The 16,900-nt window shown below is 38.1% G+C and overlaps 1 protein-coding gene across 1 annotated transcript; it reads left to right on the plus strand.

Moving 5' to 3' along the window:
- Positions 1-1,887: 1,887 nt before the first annotated feature.
- On the plus strand, positions 1,888-16,612 carry LOC103715429 (DNA-directed RNA polymerase II subunit RPB2). Its single transcript, XM_008803040.4, has 25 exons — positions 1,888-2,360; positions 3,884-4,105; positions 4,192-4,482; positions 4,631-4,828; positions 7,169-7,233; positions 7,347-7,433; positions 7,524-7,644; positions 7,741-7,785; positions 7,898-8,035; positions 8,130-8,202; positions 8,298-8,374; positions 8,579-8,686; positions 8,840-8,956; positions 10,898-11,053; positions 11,142-11,243; positions 11,951-12,076; positions 12,165-12,242; positions 12,317-12,412; positions 12,526-12,641; positions 12,740-12,809; positions 13,079-13,132; positions 13,221-13,364; positions 13,562-13,861; positions 14,653-15,075; positions 15,870-16,612. The coding sequence occupies exons 1-25, from the start codon at positions 2,124-2,126 to the stop codon at positions 15,987-15,989; spliced, it is 3,564 nt and encodes a 1,187-aa protein (XP_008801262.2). The 5' UTR covers positions 1,888-2,123; the 3' UTR covers positions 15,990-16,612.
- The last annotated feature ends 288 nt before the right edge of the window (positions 16,613-16,900 follow it).

Raw genomic sequence — 16,900 nt, forward strand, 5'->3', positions numbered from 1 at the left:
GAGGATGAGAGCCACCTCCAGCGCGGTGGTGTATCTGTACAAAGCCTCACCGATGCTTTCGGTGAGAGTCCTCCGACGATCAAGTTAGAGTGGAGCTCAGTTAGCTCAGCCAAAGAGTCTTTTAAGCATTACCTGATGAGACTATTTACAGTTCCTGTAGAGTTGCCCAAGTAGTGGTGGTATGGCCCGTTCTCATCATGAGAGAAGATGGCTTTAAGCCAGATGGCGCGCGGCTAGAGCTTGCCGATGGTGTGCGGTGCAGTCCGTTTTTGAGAACGGTAAGGCGCTGATAATCGTAGCAGGATATGATTGGGATAGCATGGCGTTGTCCTTAACTGTCATGGGCCAGCAGGCAAAGCATGACATGTTGGTATCGCAATATACGGCCACGTAGAAGGGCGTAGACGCGCACATGGGTGTGGTTGTCGGCAAGGCCGAGCTCGTTGAGATGTCGCATCATGCATTTGGCGAAGTCGGCTTGACGGGTGCTGAGGCTAGCCTAGCGACCCGGGTTCGGAGGCACGCTCGGTAGAACGCCCGAGCTCAAAGGTCCGGGTGTATTATTGGATTGGGCGCCGCGAGCTCGGTCGGGGCGCGTCGACGAATAGAGAAGGCGCTCCGAGCTTGGTCGGAACGGGTCGGCGATCGTAGAAGGTGCCCCGAGCTTGGTCGGGGCGAGTCAGCGAATCGGAGATGGCGCCCCGAGCTTGGTCGGGGCGAGTGGGCGATCGTAGAAGGCGCCCCGATCTTGGTCGAGGCGAGTCGGCGAATATTCCTGAGGTTGAAGGAGCTTTCGGCGAAATCCGAAGTCGGGCTGGTTCTGGGCCGGACCAAGGTCCCGTCTTATCAGCGTTAGTGTCTATTGGGGAGGAGGTCTATCAGTGGGCCTTTCCTTTCTCCCTTGAAAGCACTATGAACGAGCTGGCAAGGCCAATCCATCAGTCAAGGCAGGCAAAGAATCTTAGGTTTGAGTTCAGTCTTTCTTCCTCGAAGCCGAAGTTGATTAACTTTCCAAAAATTATGTAGGTCATATTTTTCATTGTAATATCATGTCAAATCTCATGCAATATTTAATGAAAAAAATGCTGTTTTATATCAAACTTATTGTTCAATATGAGCAAAATATGTACTATTTACAAATGCAGACACATACATAGACATATAGGAATGATAGTTTTCTTTGCTTAGGCATTTCTATAGCATATGAGAACATTAGTTAGAAAATAGAGATATTTTGTAAATAAAAATAATAATAAGTCACAGAGCGCCCGAGGCAGCTCTCTTTCACTAGTCTAAAGAACCTCTAGAGTGATTTGCTATAAAGAAAGCCACCCAGTTTGCAGCTCCATTGGCCTCCTCATAGACATGCCTTGCCCTGAAGACAATGCCACTATTAGCCATACTTCATATATCCCGAAGAAGGATGGCACTCTTCGGCTTCTCTACGATTTCTCTGGATCTAACCAATCACTATAGTCGAGTCACTCTTAAGTAGGATGACATTGACCCTCAGTAAACGTTGAGCTAACGAAAACCATCCCAAGTTGCCTTCAGCTCCACTCTAAAAATTGAGATGTCGAAAATCAAACCACTCTAGAGTTCAAATATCTGATCGTAAAATCCGTACCACCCTTTCTGTTACCATCCAAAACACATCTCATCTTATTCAAAATTTCAAATTGTACCTCGATTTAGAGCTAGAGGCCAAGCCGGCCTTATTTTGCGGTTGGGCCGCCCGATTTCCCAATCCGGAAGCAATGTGAAATCACGCGGTTGCACGTCGGACCGCCCGGTTGAGCACAGCGTTGGGTCAACCACGTGTATTTCACGTGCACAAAATTTTCAATTTAAAGACCAATCCGACCCAACGCAGCCCTACCCTCTCGCCGACCAACCTGTTCCCTTCGATTTAAGTACGATTCTTGCGTTATCGAGATCGGTCTCCGCACTTCCGCTCTTCGACCGCCTTAAGTCCTCGTTCTCCTCTCCCGCCCGGAAGAAGCCCTTCTTTCTTGCCTCTCTTTTTTCTAGGGTTTCTTTTCTTTCGGAAGGTTTTGATCCATCTCTTCCATCGATCGAGGCCTGGTTCTGGATCGATCGAAGCTAGGGTTTTTTTGATATAGATGGAGGACTACGCGATGATGGAGAACGAGAACGAGGAGGACGAGGAGATCACCCAGGAGGATGCGTGGGCGGTGATCAGCGCCTACTTCGAGGAGAAGGGGCTGGTGCGGCAGCAGCTCGACTCCTTCGATGAATTCATCCAGAACACCATGCAGGAGATCGTCGATGAGTCGGCCAACATCGAGATCCGACCTGAATCCCAACACAATCCCGGCCGCCAGTCCGACTTTGTCGAGGTCCGCGCCCTCCCTCCGCAGCTGCTTTTTCTTCTCCCGTTTCGTTCTTTTTATTTCCCGTTTTCCTCTGATAGGGTCTAATTGGACCTGATCATTTGAATGGGGAGGTATTTTGGTTTGTGGAGAAGTGAAGTAGGTGGTAGGGGGAGGGTTAGACTGATTGAAGGGAAGCGGCCAATGATTCCGGTAAAATTAGATGGACGAAAAGGAGATTGTAACCTAATCCGATGATCCTTTGTGATGGAATAAGTCGAGGACTAATTACAAGAATGAAAACTATCAATTCTGCAAATTCTAAAGGAAAGTTCATTGAAGATAAGAATATGGGCAACCCCTTTGTGTTTCTTGAAACTTGCAAGGAACTTTTTCAAGTAGCAGAAGAAGAAGGTCAAAGCTGGTCCGGGACAGGGAGTAGTGAATGAAACCCTAGAGCACTTGATCCTTATTTCACTGGAAGATAATCCTTTATATCATCTGAGAGGAACCAGCCTTCTGAATCGAGTAGGTATGAAGTTAATTGCAAAAGGGACCGATGCAATTGGGATGATGGAGATGGATAAGCTCAGTTCCAGTAAATATTTGACATCTAGAAAAGAAAAAGACATAGGCCAGTTGAGGTTAAAAGAGTTTTCAGTTTAAACCGAAGAGATTTATCCATTAGGCCGAAAATAAGGGGTGCCCCACAAATTTCTAAACCGACAAACATCAAAATTCTAAGCTAGTCTTGGTGGAAATAAGCGATGATGAATTCATGTGATGTATGTATTTTAGATAACAAATCAGTATCCACTATCCCAAAAATCTCAACAATCCTTTTAACAATCGAAGATTGCCAAGATAAAAATTGGCTTGAGTTGAAATTTTGTTATGACTATTTTATTATGTTTGGCACTAATGGAAGCTGGGTAGATCATGGTTTATATTGTGATGGGAGAACTTATTTGATTGACCTTTACGGCTTAAAGTTTGCAAAATGTTTGAGAAGTTTTATTTGAAATGTAACGGGGAAGTCACTTTCCACGTGCATTTGCTCCAATGTTCAACTCACCTATTTTATTTGAAGTAAGTCTTTGGCATCTTCAGTCCATTATCATGAATCTGAAAATCTTCCATGCTAGTTCTTGTTTAAAATGTTCACTTCTGTTAAAAACAGAGGTGGATAACAGTAAACAGAAATAGGTCCTTTTGTGCTGTAATATATGTTATTCCTGTTGGAATATGTGGGCAGCAAATTCAAGTTTTGCAACCCCAGGGATAAATGATGATCAGTTTGGGTTATCGTACTTAAGCCTCTATTGCCTCCCAGAAAAGGGTCAGCATCGCCAGTACTACCATCTCTAGCATAAACTCTATTTAGTGCCATTCCTTAGTTTTGGATGTGAGCTTTACCTTTAAGGTGTTATTTCATACTTTTGACCTGCACCACCTTCCTTAGATCCTCAGACTTTCTATGATATTGTGGTGCTATTACATTTTTTGTAAACTTCTGCTTTTTGCTGAGCTACATAATTTGTAATTTGCAGACAATATACAAAATCAGCTTTGGCCAAATATATTTGAGCAGGCCTATGATGACAGAGTCAGATGGAGAAACTGCGACATTATTCCCAAAAGCTGCAAGACTGAGGAATCTGACATACTCGGCCCCATTATATGTTGATGTCACGAAGAAAGTTATAAAGAAAGGGCATGACTGTGAGGAAGTGACTGAGACACAGGAATTTCCCAAAGTTTTTATTGGGAAGGTAATGTGTAGCATTAATGAACTTAGTTGCTTGAAATTTGTTTTCTTTTGATTGATTCAGTTAGCTTTCATTTGCACCCTGTGCAGGTTCCCATTATGTTACGGTCTAGCTATTGCACATTGTATCAGAATTCTGAAAAAGATCTAACAGAACTTGGAGAATGCCCTTATGACCAAGGTGGATACTTTATAATTAATGGGAGCGAAAAAGTTCTGATTGCACAGGAGAAGATGAGCACCAATCACGTTTATGTCTTTAAGAAAAGGCAGCCCAATAAATATGCTTATGTTGCTGAAGTCCGATCTATGCCAGAGTCCCAAAGCAGGCCAGCAAGCACCATGTTTGTGCGCATGCTTTCCCGTACCAGTGCCAAAGGGGTAAATTTTTCTTTTATATGTAGTTGTTTCTGTTGACATTAGTTTTATGCTGTGTTTTTCTCCCAGGTGGGCCTATCCTAATCCACTTATATATGCCATAGTTGAAATGTATCTGGAAAAGGTTTACTTTGATTTTTTTTTTTTCCAGGGTTCTTCAGGACAGTATATTCGTGCTACTCTTCCATACATACGAGCCGATATTCCAATAATTATTGTATTTCGAGCGCTAGGTTTTGTTGCCGACAAAGATATTTTAGAACATATCTGCTATGACTTCAGTGATACACAAATGATGGAATTGCTGCGACCATCTTTGGAAGAAGCATTTGTTATTCAAAATCAACAGGTAATTTCTGTTATCTTTTACATGCCATATTTTTACTACAGAATACAGATGTTTTTGTGGTTCTTGGACTGAATTATTTCTAGGGGTGTAAATGATATCTGAAAACTCAATAACCCAACCCGATTACTTTATAATAATGGGGAGTGGATTCAAAATAAGTTTTCAATAACCTTATTATATTGAATTTGGACTCTATATGTAGGATGCGATTTTTTATTGAATTGATCCCTGATTTATGTATGTTTGAATCTGAAAAACCCAATAACCCAAATACTGAAAAACAAACAATATATGTAATATATGTAAATATGGAAATATAAAGAAAACTGGTTAAATGATTTGTGTTAATTTCTTTTCTTCTTATTTGGATTTACACCTTTTTCTCATGCATGCTGTCCTTCACACTCGTTTGTTGCTATTTTAATTCCAAAATTCCAAAAAATATTTAGATTTTGATTATATTTCAATTAAGCTAAACATAAATAGAACAAAACCAATCATTTACTTCCTATTATCTTACTCCTCTCATATCATAGTTTACCACATATTATTGTGATAAGAGTTCATTTTGTGCTGGAAATTGTTAATCCTTGGCTAGTGTCCCGTTAAAAGCATGTGCTAAATTGAGCCTCAAAAAAACTTGAATTTCAACTTGAATCCGATTATTAGTTGAATTTGCATGCGAGTTTGGAGCTTACTCATTTTGGTGGATCCGGATCTAATTGAGTTCGGATATGAATACAGCATAGATTTGACCTGAAATCCAACCTGTTTAGAACCCTAATTATTTCTTGTTCAAGATAGTTTCTTATGGATATGAGGTGGTATTAAATTTATGTGATTGGGCTAGTTTTTGCATTTTTTCCTCTCAGAGATTTTTACTCTTGAGAGATGAGCCAAAGTGCAAATACAAGGGAACAATTTCATTCATTGTAGAGTATCAAGTAATACTAACCATAAATGACATGGCCGCCGTCTTGTATAATTTGTATGATGTTAATTGCCTTTATCTTCATATTTCAACTTTTTGAAGTAGGCAGTATTTGTATTGTTATAATGACATTCAGTCACATGATAATGCTATCTTTTTTTGTTTATTTACTTTAAATTGCATTACACTTGTTGGTTATTCGTACTTGCATTTACTGATGCAATGCAGACCTTAAGGTTCTGAAATGGGTTAACATGAGCTCTAAATCTTGATCTTGGAAGGGGATTATGTAGCATATACTGCGGTTTATTTTAATCTAGTGCACTAGTAATTTCAAGCTCTCCAATATGATTGCGATTGTGCTTGTGTACAAGTTTTTTAGGGGGTCAAACTGTGAGGTTTTTTGATGGCTGATAGTTTGTTCTGTACACCCATGTTTTTCATGGGTTGTTTGTAACCAACCCTGTGAAAAACAAGTTTACTCGAGCAAATTAGACATCAAAAATCTTTGGAAAATATATTTGAGCGACAAGAATAGGCGATATGATAGTAGGATAGTTTGCAACAGAAACAAAACCTCGATCCCGTATCAAGAGGAAACTTCCCCATGAGATGTATGAGCAGCTTTGTGAAAATGGAATGAAATGTTATGAAGAAAAGGTGGTCATTTTTCTGGCACCTTTAGCTGATAATTCTTTTAGGTTGCTGCAAAGTGCTTCATTGATACTTTAAGTGGAGACTGATACGGAATGCAGAATTCTATATTAATATTATGGTTTGAATCTACTTCATAGTATGATTTTATAGTGATAATATGTAGAGACATTTGCACCATATCTGGAAATTTATAGAATAAAATTATCGAAATAAAGATTTCCATTTTGTGTCTGCCATATATATGGAGTTTGGTTATGATTAAACTGCAATTATTTCAAATATGATTCTTCTTTTCTTTATCAGTAATTACTGATAATGGTTAAAAGTTAACGTTACCTGACCTGCTAAATTCAATTATTCATTTAGAAGGACAGCATAAATATTATACCCCAATGGCCCTGTCCACAAATAATTCACGTGTATGAACAATAAGAAGCTATGGTGGTACACAGTCTTTTCAAGAAATGTAGCGTGTTGTTTCAAAAAAAGTATAATTAATCCTGCAAATCTTTGAAACTTAAGAGCCTTGGACTGTATAGTATACCTGTCTTTCAGCATGAACTAGAATTGACAGTGCTATGAGAATAATAAACTTGATATTATCTGGGAACTAGATGCGCAATTTAATCACAGTACTTTCCTTAGTGTTCTCTACAATGTTTCCTGGTTATTTCTTGGTGAGCTACATTCTCTTTCCTTGTTTTTCAATCCCTCTTATTACTGTTTGTATGACACTACCAGTTCTCTTGCAGGTGGCTCTGGACTACATAGGGAAGCGAGGGGCAACTGTTGGTGTCACGAGGGAGAAGAGGATCAAGTATGCCCAATCGCATGAACCTTTAGGTGGACCTGCCATTGGCAGACTTTAGATATATGTTTGGTTGTTGCTATTTTTCTTTGTTGCATCAGTTTCTTTTGTTTCTTTTGAAGGTATGCTAAAGAAATTCTTCAAAAAGAAATGTTGCCTCATGTTGGTGTTGGAGAATTTTGTGAAACTAAGAAAGCATACTATTTTGGGTAAGTTACCCATCTTTTTCCAAAGTAAATTGTTTTGCGACATAAATATAAATTCCATTTGAGATATTAACTGTGTTGTTTTTTCATTAGTTACATTATTCATCGGCTGTTGCTGTGTGCACTTGGACGAAGACCAGAAGATGATAGGGATCATTATGGCAACAAAAGGCTGGACCTTGCTGGTCCTCTACTTGGAGGCTTGTTCAGAATGGTTTGTTTTTACAAAACCTGGAAGCTTCATAAGTCCATCTTTGAGATTTATTTTTTTTAGACTAAAATTTTGACATGATTAATTTTTGCAATGCAGCTTTTTAGAAAATTGACCAGGGATGTGAGATCATATGTCCAAAAGGTTTTAATGCTTGCCTTTGTACTCCTTTAGTTTATAGTTGAAGTGTTTAAGTTACAATTTCTGCAAATCTGTTTGGTAGTAATTGTAAACTATCTTTATTTATGTGGGACAGTGCGTGGATAATGGAAAAGATGTCAATTTGCAATTCGCGATCAAAGCTAAAACCATCACGAGTGGCCTTAAATATTCCCTTGCTACTGGAAATTGGGGACAAGCAAATCAAGCTGGCGCTAGAGCAGGGGTTTCACAGGTCTGTTTCACCCCTATTGATTTTGTTAAAAAGAAATCCTCAGTATATAACTCTTTTATGTAAGATTACTATTGGATATACTTCCACCTGACAGGTTTTGAATCGCCTAACATATGCTTCTACTCTCTCTCACTTGCGGAGGTTGAACTCTCCTATAGGACGTGAAGGTAAAAAATATATGAAGCTTCCAATTTATTGTTCATATTATATTTTAACAACACATTTTTAATTTCTGAGAAACATTTCTTTCTCGTGTTATCAGGGAAGTTGGCTAAACCTCGACAGTTGCACAATTCTCATTGGGGAATGATGTGTCCTGCTGAAACACCTGAAGGACAGGTAATAACCTGGTTGTCGGAAGTTTCTTTATAATGGATATGAAACCAGCATTTGGATGATTCTTGTGAGATACGATGTAATCTGAGAGATGTAAGAGCTGATAATAATGCCAACTAAAGTAAATGCAGTATAAGTTGTTGCTTGTTGTTTATTTCCATACATCATATTCTGTTTCTAAGTTGTCCTCTATGATTTTGATGTCAGGCTTGTGGATTGGTGAAAAATCTCGCTTTGATGGTGTACATTACTGTAGGATCGGCTGCACATCCTATTTTAGAATTTCTAGAGGAGTGGGGTACTGAGAACTTTGAGGTACATACATCTTATTGCAAGCTTATGATTCATGTCTGGTTTCTATAGTTCCCATTTGCTGAGTTGGCATTTTAGGTTGGCGCCTTAGTCTATCTTTTTTTAATATAGGTTTGTCTTTTCCTTCATCAAGTCATATGACTTTGCTTTGTTCAGGAAATATCACCTGCAGTTATTCCTCAAGCATCCAAAATTTTTGTCAATGGTTCCTGGGTGGGTATTCATCGGAACCCTGACCTCTTGGTGAGGACCTTAAGACGGTTGAGGAGACAGGTTTGCATGCACACCTTTTTATAGCTCCAATTTTTTCGATTTGGATACAAAAGCCTGCAAACAGGATTTTGATACTTAATCATCATTCTATGACAGATTGATGATTTTTTTATGTATTTGTGGTAACTACATCCTAATGATTAGATTCTCAGGATTATTTTCTATTTATTTTTAACCTCTTCATTTACAGGTGGTATGTTTCTTGTCAATTTTTAATTCTTTGCTGGACAACAGAACCCTGGAACTTCTTTACTTCCATGATGTTTATGTATAAGAAGTTTCGACATGTTTCATTTGAGCAGTCGTATTTCTTGCCTTTTCTTATCAATCAGCATACGGGCTGGCTTTCTTTGCTCTCTTTTCAGAGTTTTCAGTCTCTGTATACATAAATTATCTTACAGTTCAATTGTCCTGCCTGACTCCTGGTTTACTATGTCTCCTCATGATATGCCCATTCCACATTTGGAGCTTGTAGTGGATTTACTAGTTTTAGTGGCCTGCCTCCAATCCTCTTATCTTCTTCTATATGATTGTAAATTTGATTCATGGCTCCATGTATTTGGTGATATTCCAAAATAACGTGTCTTGCCTGAAGTCTCTTGCTTGATATCTGTATTCAATAATTCACATCATCTTTCTATATACTTCCATTGTCTTAGTCTTTTGTCTTAATAAACTTCTAATACAGAAAAACTAATTTTTCTGTTGGCATATTATTTAGTTTTGTAGGGCTGCAATTCTTAGAGCGGAACAGTGCTGATCCTGTCCACATTATGTTAAGTCAAATCAGCCTAGCTATAATTTGATTTAGATTCAGGTCATCAATCCTGTCTTGGAGTCCTAATGGTTCTTTTTGCTCCAATTGCGGATGACCGTCATTTTCCAGCTTGGTCTGAAGCCTTCTTTCATGTCAATCTGTAGCTATTGTGGTTTCAAGGCTATGATGAATAAGTGCAGTCTTGTTCTCTGTTCAGTCTCTCCCTTGGTTTTCGTTTTATTTAAGACTTGGTTCTTTTGCTTCCCATATTGGCAAACCATCTATAAGACGTAATTTAGTTGGACAGATGGAGAACTACAAGTAGTTCATATCTATTTTACACACAGATAAATAAGGACTCAGAGAGTTATAACATGCTTGAATCTCTTTATATTCGAAATGAATTTCAAATTGGAAAACTTCTTTTTTTGTGAGATTGGTTTACCTTATAAGGGTAAATGTTCAACTAGTCCTAACACGTTCCCTGTTTCTTATTTTGTTAATCAAAGGGAAGGTAGAATTGTGGTCTAGGAAATCTGTCCTGAATCTTGATATTTCTTTTGCCTTTTTGGTTCAAAGTGCTTTTTCATTTTTATGCTTTTCTATGAATAAACTATTTATGTCACTGTGGATGGAGAGTCAGCTAATTTTGTATACATATATACATGCATGCAAACATGCATGCGAGCATATTTGTTGTAAAGAGACCTTTTTGATTTGTAAATGTGGTAGGACTGTGATGACAGAAACAAAATTAATTCTATATAGTCTTTCAGTAAAATTGTTTCTCCTTGTGATTTTTTATTACAATTTCATTTCTTTATGCCAACATGAATGCAAAAATTTGATCGGAAAATGCAAATATTGGTTATTTTTTTTTATAGAACTAATTGAGGAGTGGATCATACCCTTGTGAACCACTTGAATTGTGAGCCCAAACTCTAGTGCTTTGTTGTATATTATATGGCAAGAACCAGTAATGGTTCACTAATTTCTTGTCAAGTTATATATTGAAAGTGCACTGACTCTGAAATGCCCCAGTGGTTCCACTGGTCAGACTAATGGGACGTGCTTTCTGTCATTGTCCAGTGATTACTCTTGAGACTAGTTGGCAAGAATTTATTTTCATTATTCCTTAAAAAAAATGAGAACTGCTCGCTTATAGTTAGTATTATTGTTGTCAGATTGATGTCAACACGGAGGTTGGAGTTGTACGAGATATTCGTCTCAAAGAACTACGGCTTTATACTGACTATGGCCGCTGTAGTCGTCCACTGTTTATTGTAGAGAACCAAAGGCTGCTGATAAAGAAAAGGCATATTCAAGCACTGCAACAAAGGGTTTGCTATTCTTGATAGTTTAAGATCAAGTATATGTATTTTATTTGTTCAAATCAGCTACTGAATCCTTCGAGGTTCTTCTTCCCAGGAATCTCCAGAGGAAGGTTGGCATGATCTTGTTGCGAAAGGATTTATAGAGTACATTGATACTGAGGAAGAAGAAACTACAATGATAGCCATGACTATCAATGTGAGTTTCTATATGATCAACAGTACTCGTTTGACATCTCAATATAAATGAGTTTAGGCAATTATTATTTTAACTGAGAGAATACCTGTTTCTTCACCAAAAACAGCACCTTAAATTGCATTAGTTTTGCCAGATGCTTGGACGTATGATGCAGTTAATAATGTCTAGCATGCCCTTTTTACAGATTAATTTCCAATACATATTGGAGTATGCTGTCCTTCATATTATGTATGTTGCTCACCTGAATAAGCAATTTAGAGTTTTACCTTATGTAATTTACTTTGATCTTTAATTGCCAGTTAATTAGACGTCGAGTAGGTTATTCCAAGAATTGTAAATGAGATACAAGCAACTGATGATGCTTGTAATCCAATATACAAGTAACTCATTGCAAAGTAGGATCACAAGATAAGCCTTTGAGCAATAATTTCTTGGCCATGCTATACTATTTCATGTCTATACACTATGTGTTTGTGTATGTATGCACACGCATTGTGTGCATTTACGATAAACATACATTTATTTTTGTCTGATATACGTCTGTATGAACATATGCTGCTTATTTTTCTTGTTTCCTGTGTGAATTAATTCAATCCAAAACCGTGTCTGGAAATTATTTTTATTTTAAACTTGCTATGGTCAACCATAGTCATGTTGAGTCAGTTATATGGCAAACTCCAAATTCTGATGACAATTATATATTTCAGGATCTTGTAAATGCAAGACAGAACCCAGAGGAGGCATACTCTGAAACTTACACTCACTGTGAGATCCATCCATCATTAATTTTGGGTGTTTGTGCATCTATCATTCCTTTCCCTGACCACAACCAGGTTCGCATTTATCCAGTAAAGTGGTATGATATTGATCTCTCTTTTCCGTCACTTTTTATTCTCATTTTTAGTTGTTTGTGTGCGCCAGTCACCTCGTAATACATACCAGTCAGCAATGGGAAAGCAAGCCATGGGGATTTATGTAACCAATTACCAATTACGAATGGTGGGTATGCTTTTCTTGTAATCTCTTGTTCTTAATGTTAATCCTAATGGATGCTGATCCACTTCTTCATTCAGGATACATTGGCCTATGTTCTCTACTATCCTCAAAAGCCTCTCGTTACAACTCGTGCCATGGAACATTTGCACTTTAGACAATTGCCTGCTGGCATTGTATGAATCTCTCTCTCTCTCTCTCTCTCTCTCTCTCTCTCGCGCGCGCGCGCGCTTAAATGGTTAATTGTCAGAATGCTTCTGATATCTTCTTGCATTGTATCATAATGTAGAATGCAATTGTTGCAATTGCCTGCTATTCGGGATATAACCAAGAAGATTCTGTTATCATGAACCAATCTTCAATAGATCGTGGATTCTTTCGATCCTTGTTTTTCCGTTCTTACAGGTACCTCATTGGTTCCCTCTTCTTCCTTTTTTATGATGTTCTTCTAGTGTCATTTTTAAGATGCTATCATCCTCTCGAATATATGGTCCTATATCCAGAGATGAGGAAAAGAAGATGGGAACTCTTGTTAAAGAGGACTTTGGGCGCCCAAATAGGGAAAATACAATGGTGAGTGGTTGGAATGATTAGATGTTGGCTTGTTATTGTTCATTTGGTTTGTGGATTATTATGTTACATGGATGCCGATAGATGTGCTGTGTGCCAAGTGCATAAATATTGGATCTTTCTAATAATGAAGAATTTTGTCTTATGGATTCATAGCTATGTCATAATAATACGCATATTTAAGTGTCAGGTGTTTGGGTACTTGAGGCTAAAATGAAGGATCTGAACTCCAGGCACCATAGGTGCATTGATCCTTTCCCTTATTTATGCAGGGTATGCGACATGGCTCTTATGACAAATTGGATGATGATGGTCTTGCACCTCCGGTGAGTTTTTTAGACAGTCAATTATTTCATGTAGTCGGATAACTTAGTAGTATTTCGTTATTCTATAATTATTTATGCACATTATCAGGGTACAAGGGTCTCTGGTGAAGATGTCATAATTGGAAAGACATCTCCAATCCCTCAAGATGATTCTCAAGGTCAAGCTTCAAGATACACACGACGTGATCATAGTACCAGTGTACGACACAGTGAAAGTGGGATGGTGGATCAGGTTGGCTATTGTTTTATTTTCCACCAATTATATTGTTTGTAGTATCTTTCCTTAAATAGAGTTCTTAAGTCATGAAAATATTTCAAGACTTAACTATAATTGATATTATATCTTTTTTCTCCTTTTGTGTTGAAATAATGTTCCTTTTCCTTTTCTCTACTCTTTCCTTAAATAGAGGTAATGTTTCTTTATCACAGGTCCTATTGACGACAAATGCTGATGGTTTGAGATTTGTGAAAGTAAGAATGAGGTCAGTTCGTATTCCTCAAATTGGTGATAAATTTAGTAGCAGGCATGGCCAAAAGGGAACTGTTGGAATGACGTACACACAAGAAGACATGCCATGGACTGTGGAAGGCATCACACCTGACATTATTGTGAATCCACATGCCATTCCTTCTCGAATGACAATAGGTCAACTTATTGAGTGCATCATGGGAAAGGTTGCTGCCCATATGGGAAAGGAGGGAGATGCTACCCCTTTTACTGATGTCACAGTAAGTAAATCTGTAAAACCTTCATGCAAGCTTTACCTGAGAAGCGTGTCACAATTTAATTTGCTATAAATGCTGGAGCATTTTTGCTTATTCAGTTTAAGAATTCTGAGGCACTGTGATGTTAAAGAACATTAAGGGAAGTTTCTTTTGTCTGCTCCAGGAGGAAGTAATTTTTGCATATCTCGCTAAAAGACATTGTTGACAGCTTATACAAAAACAGAATGTTATTCATTTTGCATTACCATTAAGGATTTGTACTAGATATGGTTTAATAAATATGATAAATGTGTTTGAGAACTGTCACCGCAACTAGAACCTTTCAACTTCATACCTGGATTTGATTTTTTCTTCTTTTTTTTTTGAGGGGAGCTTTGCCTTTGGAGTTCATATTTGCCTCTGGTTTAGTTAATTATAATCTTTTATTTGAAGTCTACTTTGAATATCTCTTTTTAATTTCTTGAGAGGTAAGTTTACCCCCATAGACAGAAACGTGACTTTGAAGATTGACCTTGGACGAGTGTCTTGTAAGTTATTCTGATGATCCTAAACTTGTATAAGTTTCAAGACATACTATTTTGACTACGGTCTCTTCTAAGTTATATAGTAGACTATCTCCTTGTAACTGGTCTGTGACTTGGATTTTCCAATTCAATGATCTATCAGGAGTTCTATCCTAAATAATGTTTCTAACATTGATTTCAGATATATTCTGATGTAGAAGTTTAATATGTAATTGTTCATTTGTAATTGTCCCATTACAAAAAATACTTATATTATCACAAATTTCCTAGGTGGACAATATCAGCAAAGCTCTTCATAAGTGTGGATATCAGATGCGTGGGTTTGAAACTATGTATAATGGCCACACTGGGCGGAAGTTGACTGCCATGATATTCATAGGACCTACTTATTACCAGAGACTGAAGCACATGGTTGATGACAAGATCCACTCTCGAGGGCGTGGACCTGTGCAAATTCTTACAAGGCAGCCAGCAGAAGGACGCTCTCGTGATGGAGGTCTCCGCTTTGGTGAGATGGAGCGAGATTGCATGATTGCACATGGGGCTGCGCATTTCCTGAAGGAAAGATTATTTGACCAAAGCGATGCTTATAGGGTTCATGTTTGTGAGAGATGTGGACTTATTGCTATTGCCAACCTCAAGAAGAATTCCTTTGAGTGCAGAGGTTGCAAGAACAAGACTGACATTGTTCAGGTAAGAATTTTCTTTTTTAGTCCATTTCCTTTACAAAAAATGCTTTGCGAAGTAATTATCATATATGAGAGCATTTTTAGTTTTTTGAGACTTTATCTAAAGTATATTTGCTTATGCAAACCTTCGTGCATAAACTTATAATTGCTCAAAATGTTGGCCATCCAATACTTCAGTGGCTTTTGTTCAATGAACATAGCTTTCACTCCCTTGTATGTGTAGTTGCGCATGGTACTTATGCCTGGTTGTCTTATATCTTCAAATGCCTAGTTAAGTTTGGGGTAATAACTTCAGCTGGCAATCCCATTATGCCACATCACATATTTAGTTGGACGGAATGATGTGTGTAATATTTTGGACAGAATGATATGTGTATAATATTTTGGATTGCTAGCTGAAACACAAACATGTGATGTAGCATAATGGGATCGGTTGATTTTTCTGATAGTTCAGTTAATCTCAAACAGGTAAGCATTCTTGAGCAATTGTGACGGGCAAGGTTGGATGAGTAATTTTAATCTCATGTAATTTTACTGCTTTACTGTATGTATGTTGTTGCACTATTTCTGATGCCTCCAGTCAACTTCAGTTCTGTTTAATCTTAACCACATGTTCTCATGTTTCTGTGTCATATGTTTGCTTTCTTTCTTGTGGCTCCCCCCAATTTTATAAAGTTTTAATTATATGCACAGAGTGCGGCTAAATAGAGACACTAAATTAGTGGAAGTACTATTTCTGCCTGACACCCCTTTTGATTGCTCGCTTACGTAACCAAACATACCATCTTCCTTATATAGGTGCATATACCTTACGCTTGTAAGCTGCTTTTCCAAGAGCTCATGGCCATGGCAATTGCTCCCAGAATGTTCTCAAAAGAAGTGAAAGCAGCCAAAGACCAAAAGAAGAGAGGCGCCTAAATTATTGTACCCATACTTGTGGTTTCCTACTGCATAGTCCTTGTTGTAATATGTGGGATATTGGTACTGTATCAGGAAATCCACAAATTTTGGGGACAGGCTTCATTATCATGATGGTGCTTGTTCTCGTAATTTGAGTGGTTGTCAGGTGTGCATGCTGGTCTGAGCAGTCACGTAATTGTAAATTGCTTCTTTGAGGTTGAGGGCAATGGAGAGAAGTTGCTTCTGTTTATGCTACCCAGGATCATCTTGAAGACAACTAGTTACATGTGGTGGAAGGAACGGGTGTTTTGACTAGCTTAAGCCTTCCTTCATTTAAAAGAAAGCATGACATGTATCATCTACTTGCCATACTGCTGCAGGCGTTGAGGGAGCATGTACCTGTCTATTCATATAAAGAGGAGACTTGGAAACTTCTGCGTAGATTATCTAGTATCACGTGAAGATACTACCTGTGGTTGCATATTTGAATTATTGTACCACTGCGAAGTTTAGGCTAATGAATTTGTCTTCCCATCCATCTTTGTGAGAAGTAATCTGTTGATGGGAATCATACAATTGTTTTGTAGTTGTACCTTTTATATTTAATGTGAAAGCTTCTTGCTGTACTTGCTTCTTCTGAATGACTATACTGTAGTTACATTTGGCATCGGAATTCTGGCATGATGTACAAAGCTCAGCTTGGTAGCAGAAGTATGCGACTAACGAATGGGATTGCCAATTGGTCTTTTGGGGATTGTCAGATGGCTTGGAACAGTGTCATTTGGTTACTGATGGTTATGATATATCTTTTATGATGTTATAAGCAGCTGCATATGATGTTATAACCGTTGTTTTGGGAGGGGATCTGTCATGCTGCATGCATATATAGCAGAAATTTAAATAGAAGACTTTTGTGGCCCATGCCATTG

The sequence above is a fragment of the Phoenix dactylifera genome, chromosome 2, assembly GCF_009389715.1.
Source record: "Phoenix dactylifera cultivar Barhee BC4 chromosome 2, palm_55x_up_171113_PBpolish2nd_filt_p, whole genome shotgun sequence".
In the NCBI taxonomy this organism is placed as follows: domain Eukaryota; kingdom Viridiplantae; phylum Streptophyta; class Magnoliopsida; order Arecales; family Arecaceae; genus Phoenix; species Phoenix dactylifera.

What these genes read in the sequence shown, in the direction of transcription:
- LOC103715429 (XM_008803040.4), top strand. Translation starts at nt 2,124, where the DNA reads ATGGAGGACTACGCGATGATGGAGAACGAGAACGAGGAGGACGAGGAG. An exon ending in CCAAAGTTTTTATTGGGAAG is followed by an intron (nt 4,106 to 4,191) that starts GTAATGTGTAGC and finishes CACCCTGTGCAG; the next exon opens with GTTCCCATTATGTTACGGTC. An exon ending in ACGAGGGAGAAGAGGATCAA is followed by an intron (nt 7,234 to 7,346) that starts GTATGCCCAATC and finishes TTTCTTTTGAAG; the next exon opens with GTATGCTAAAGAAATTCTTC.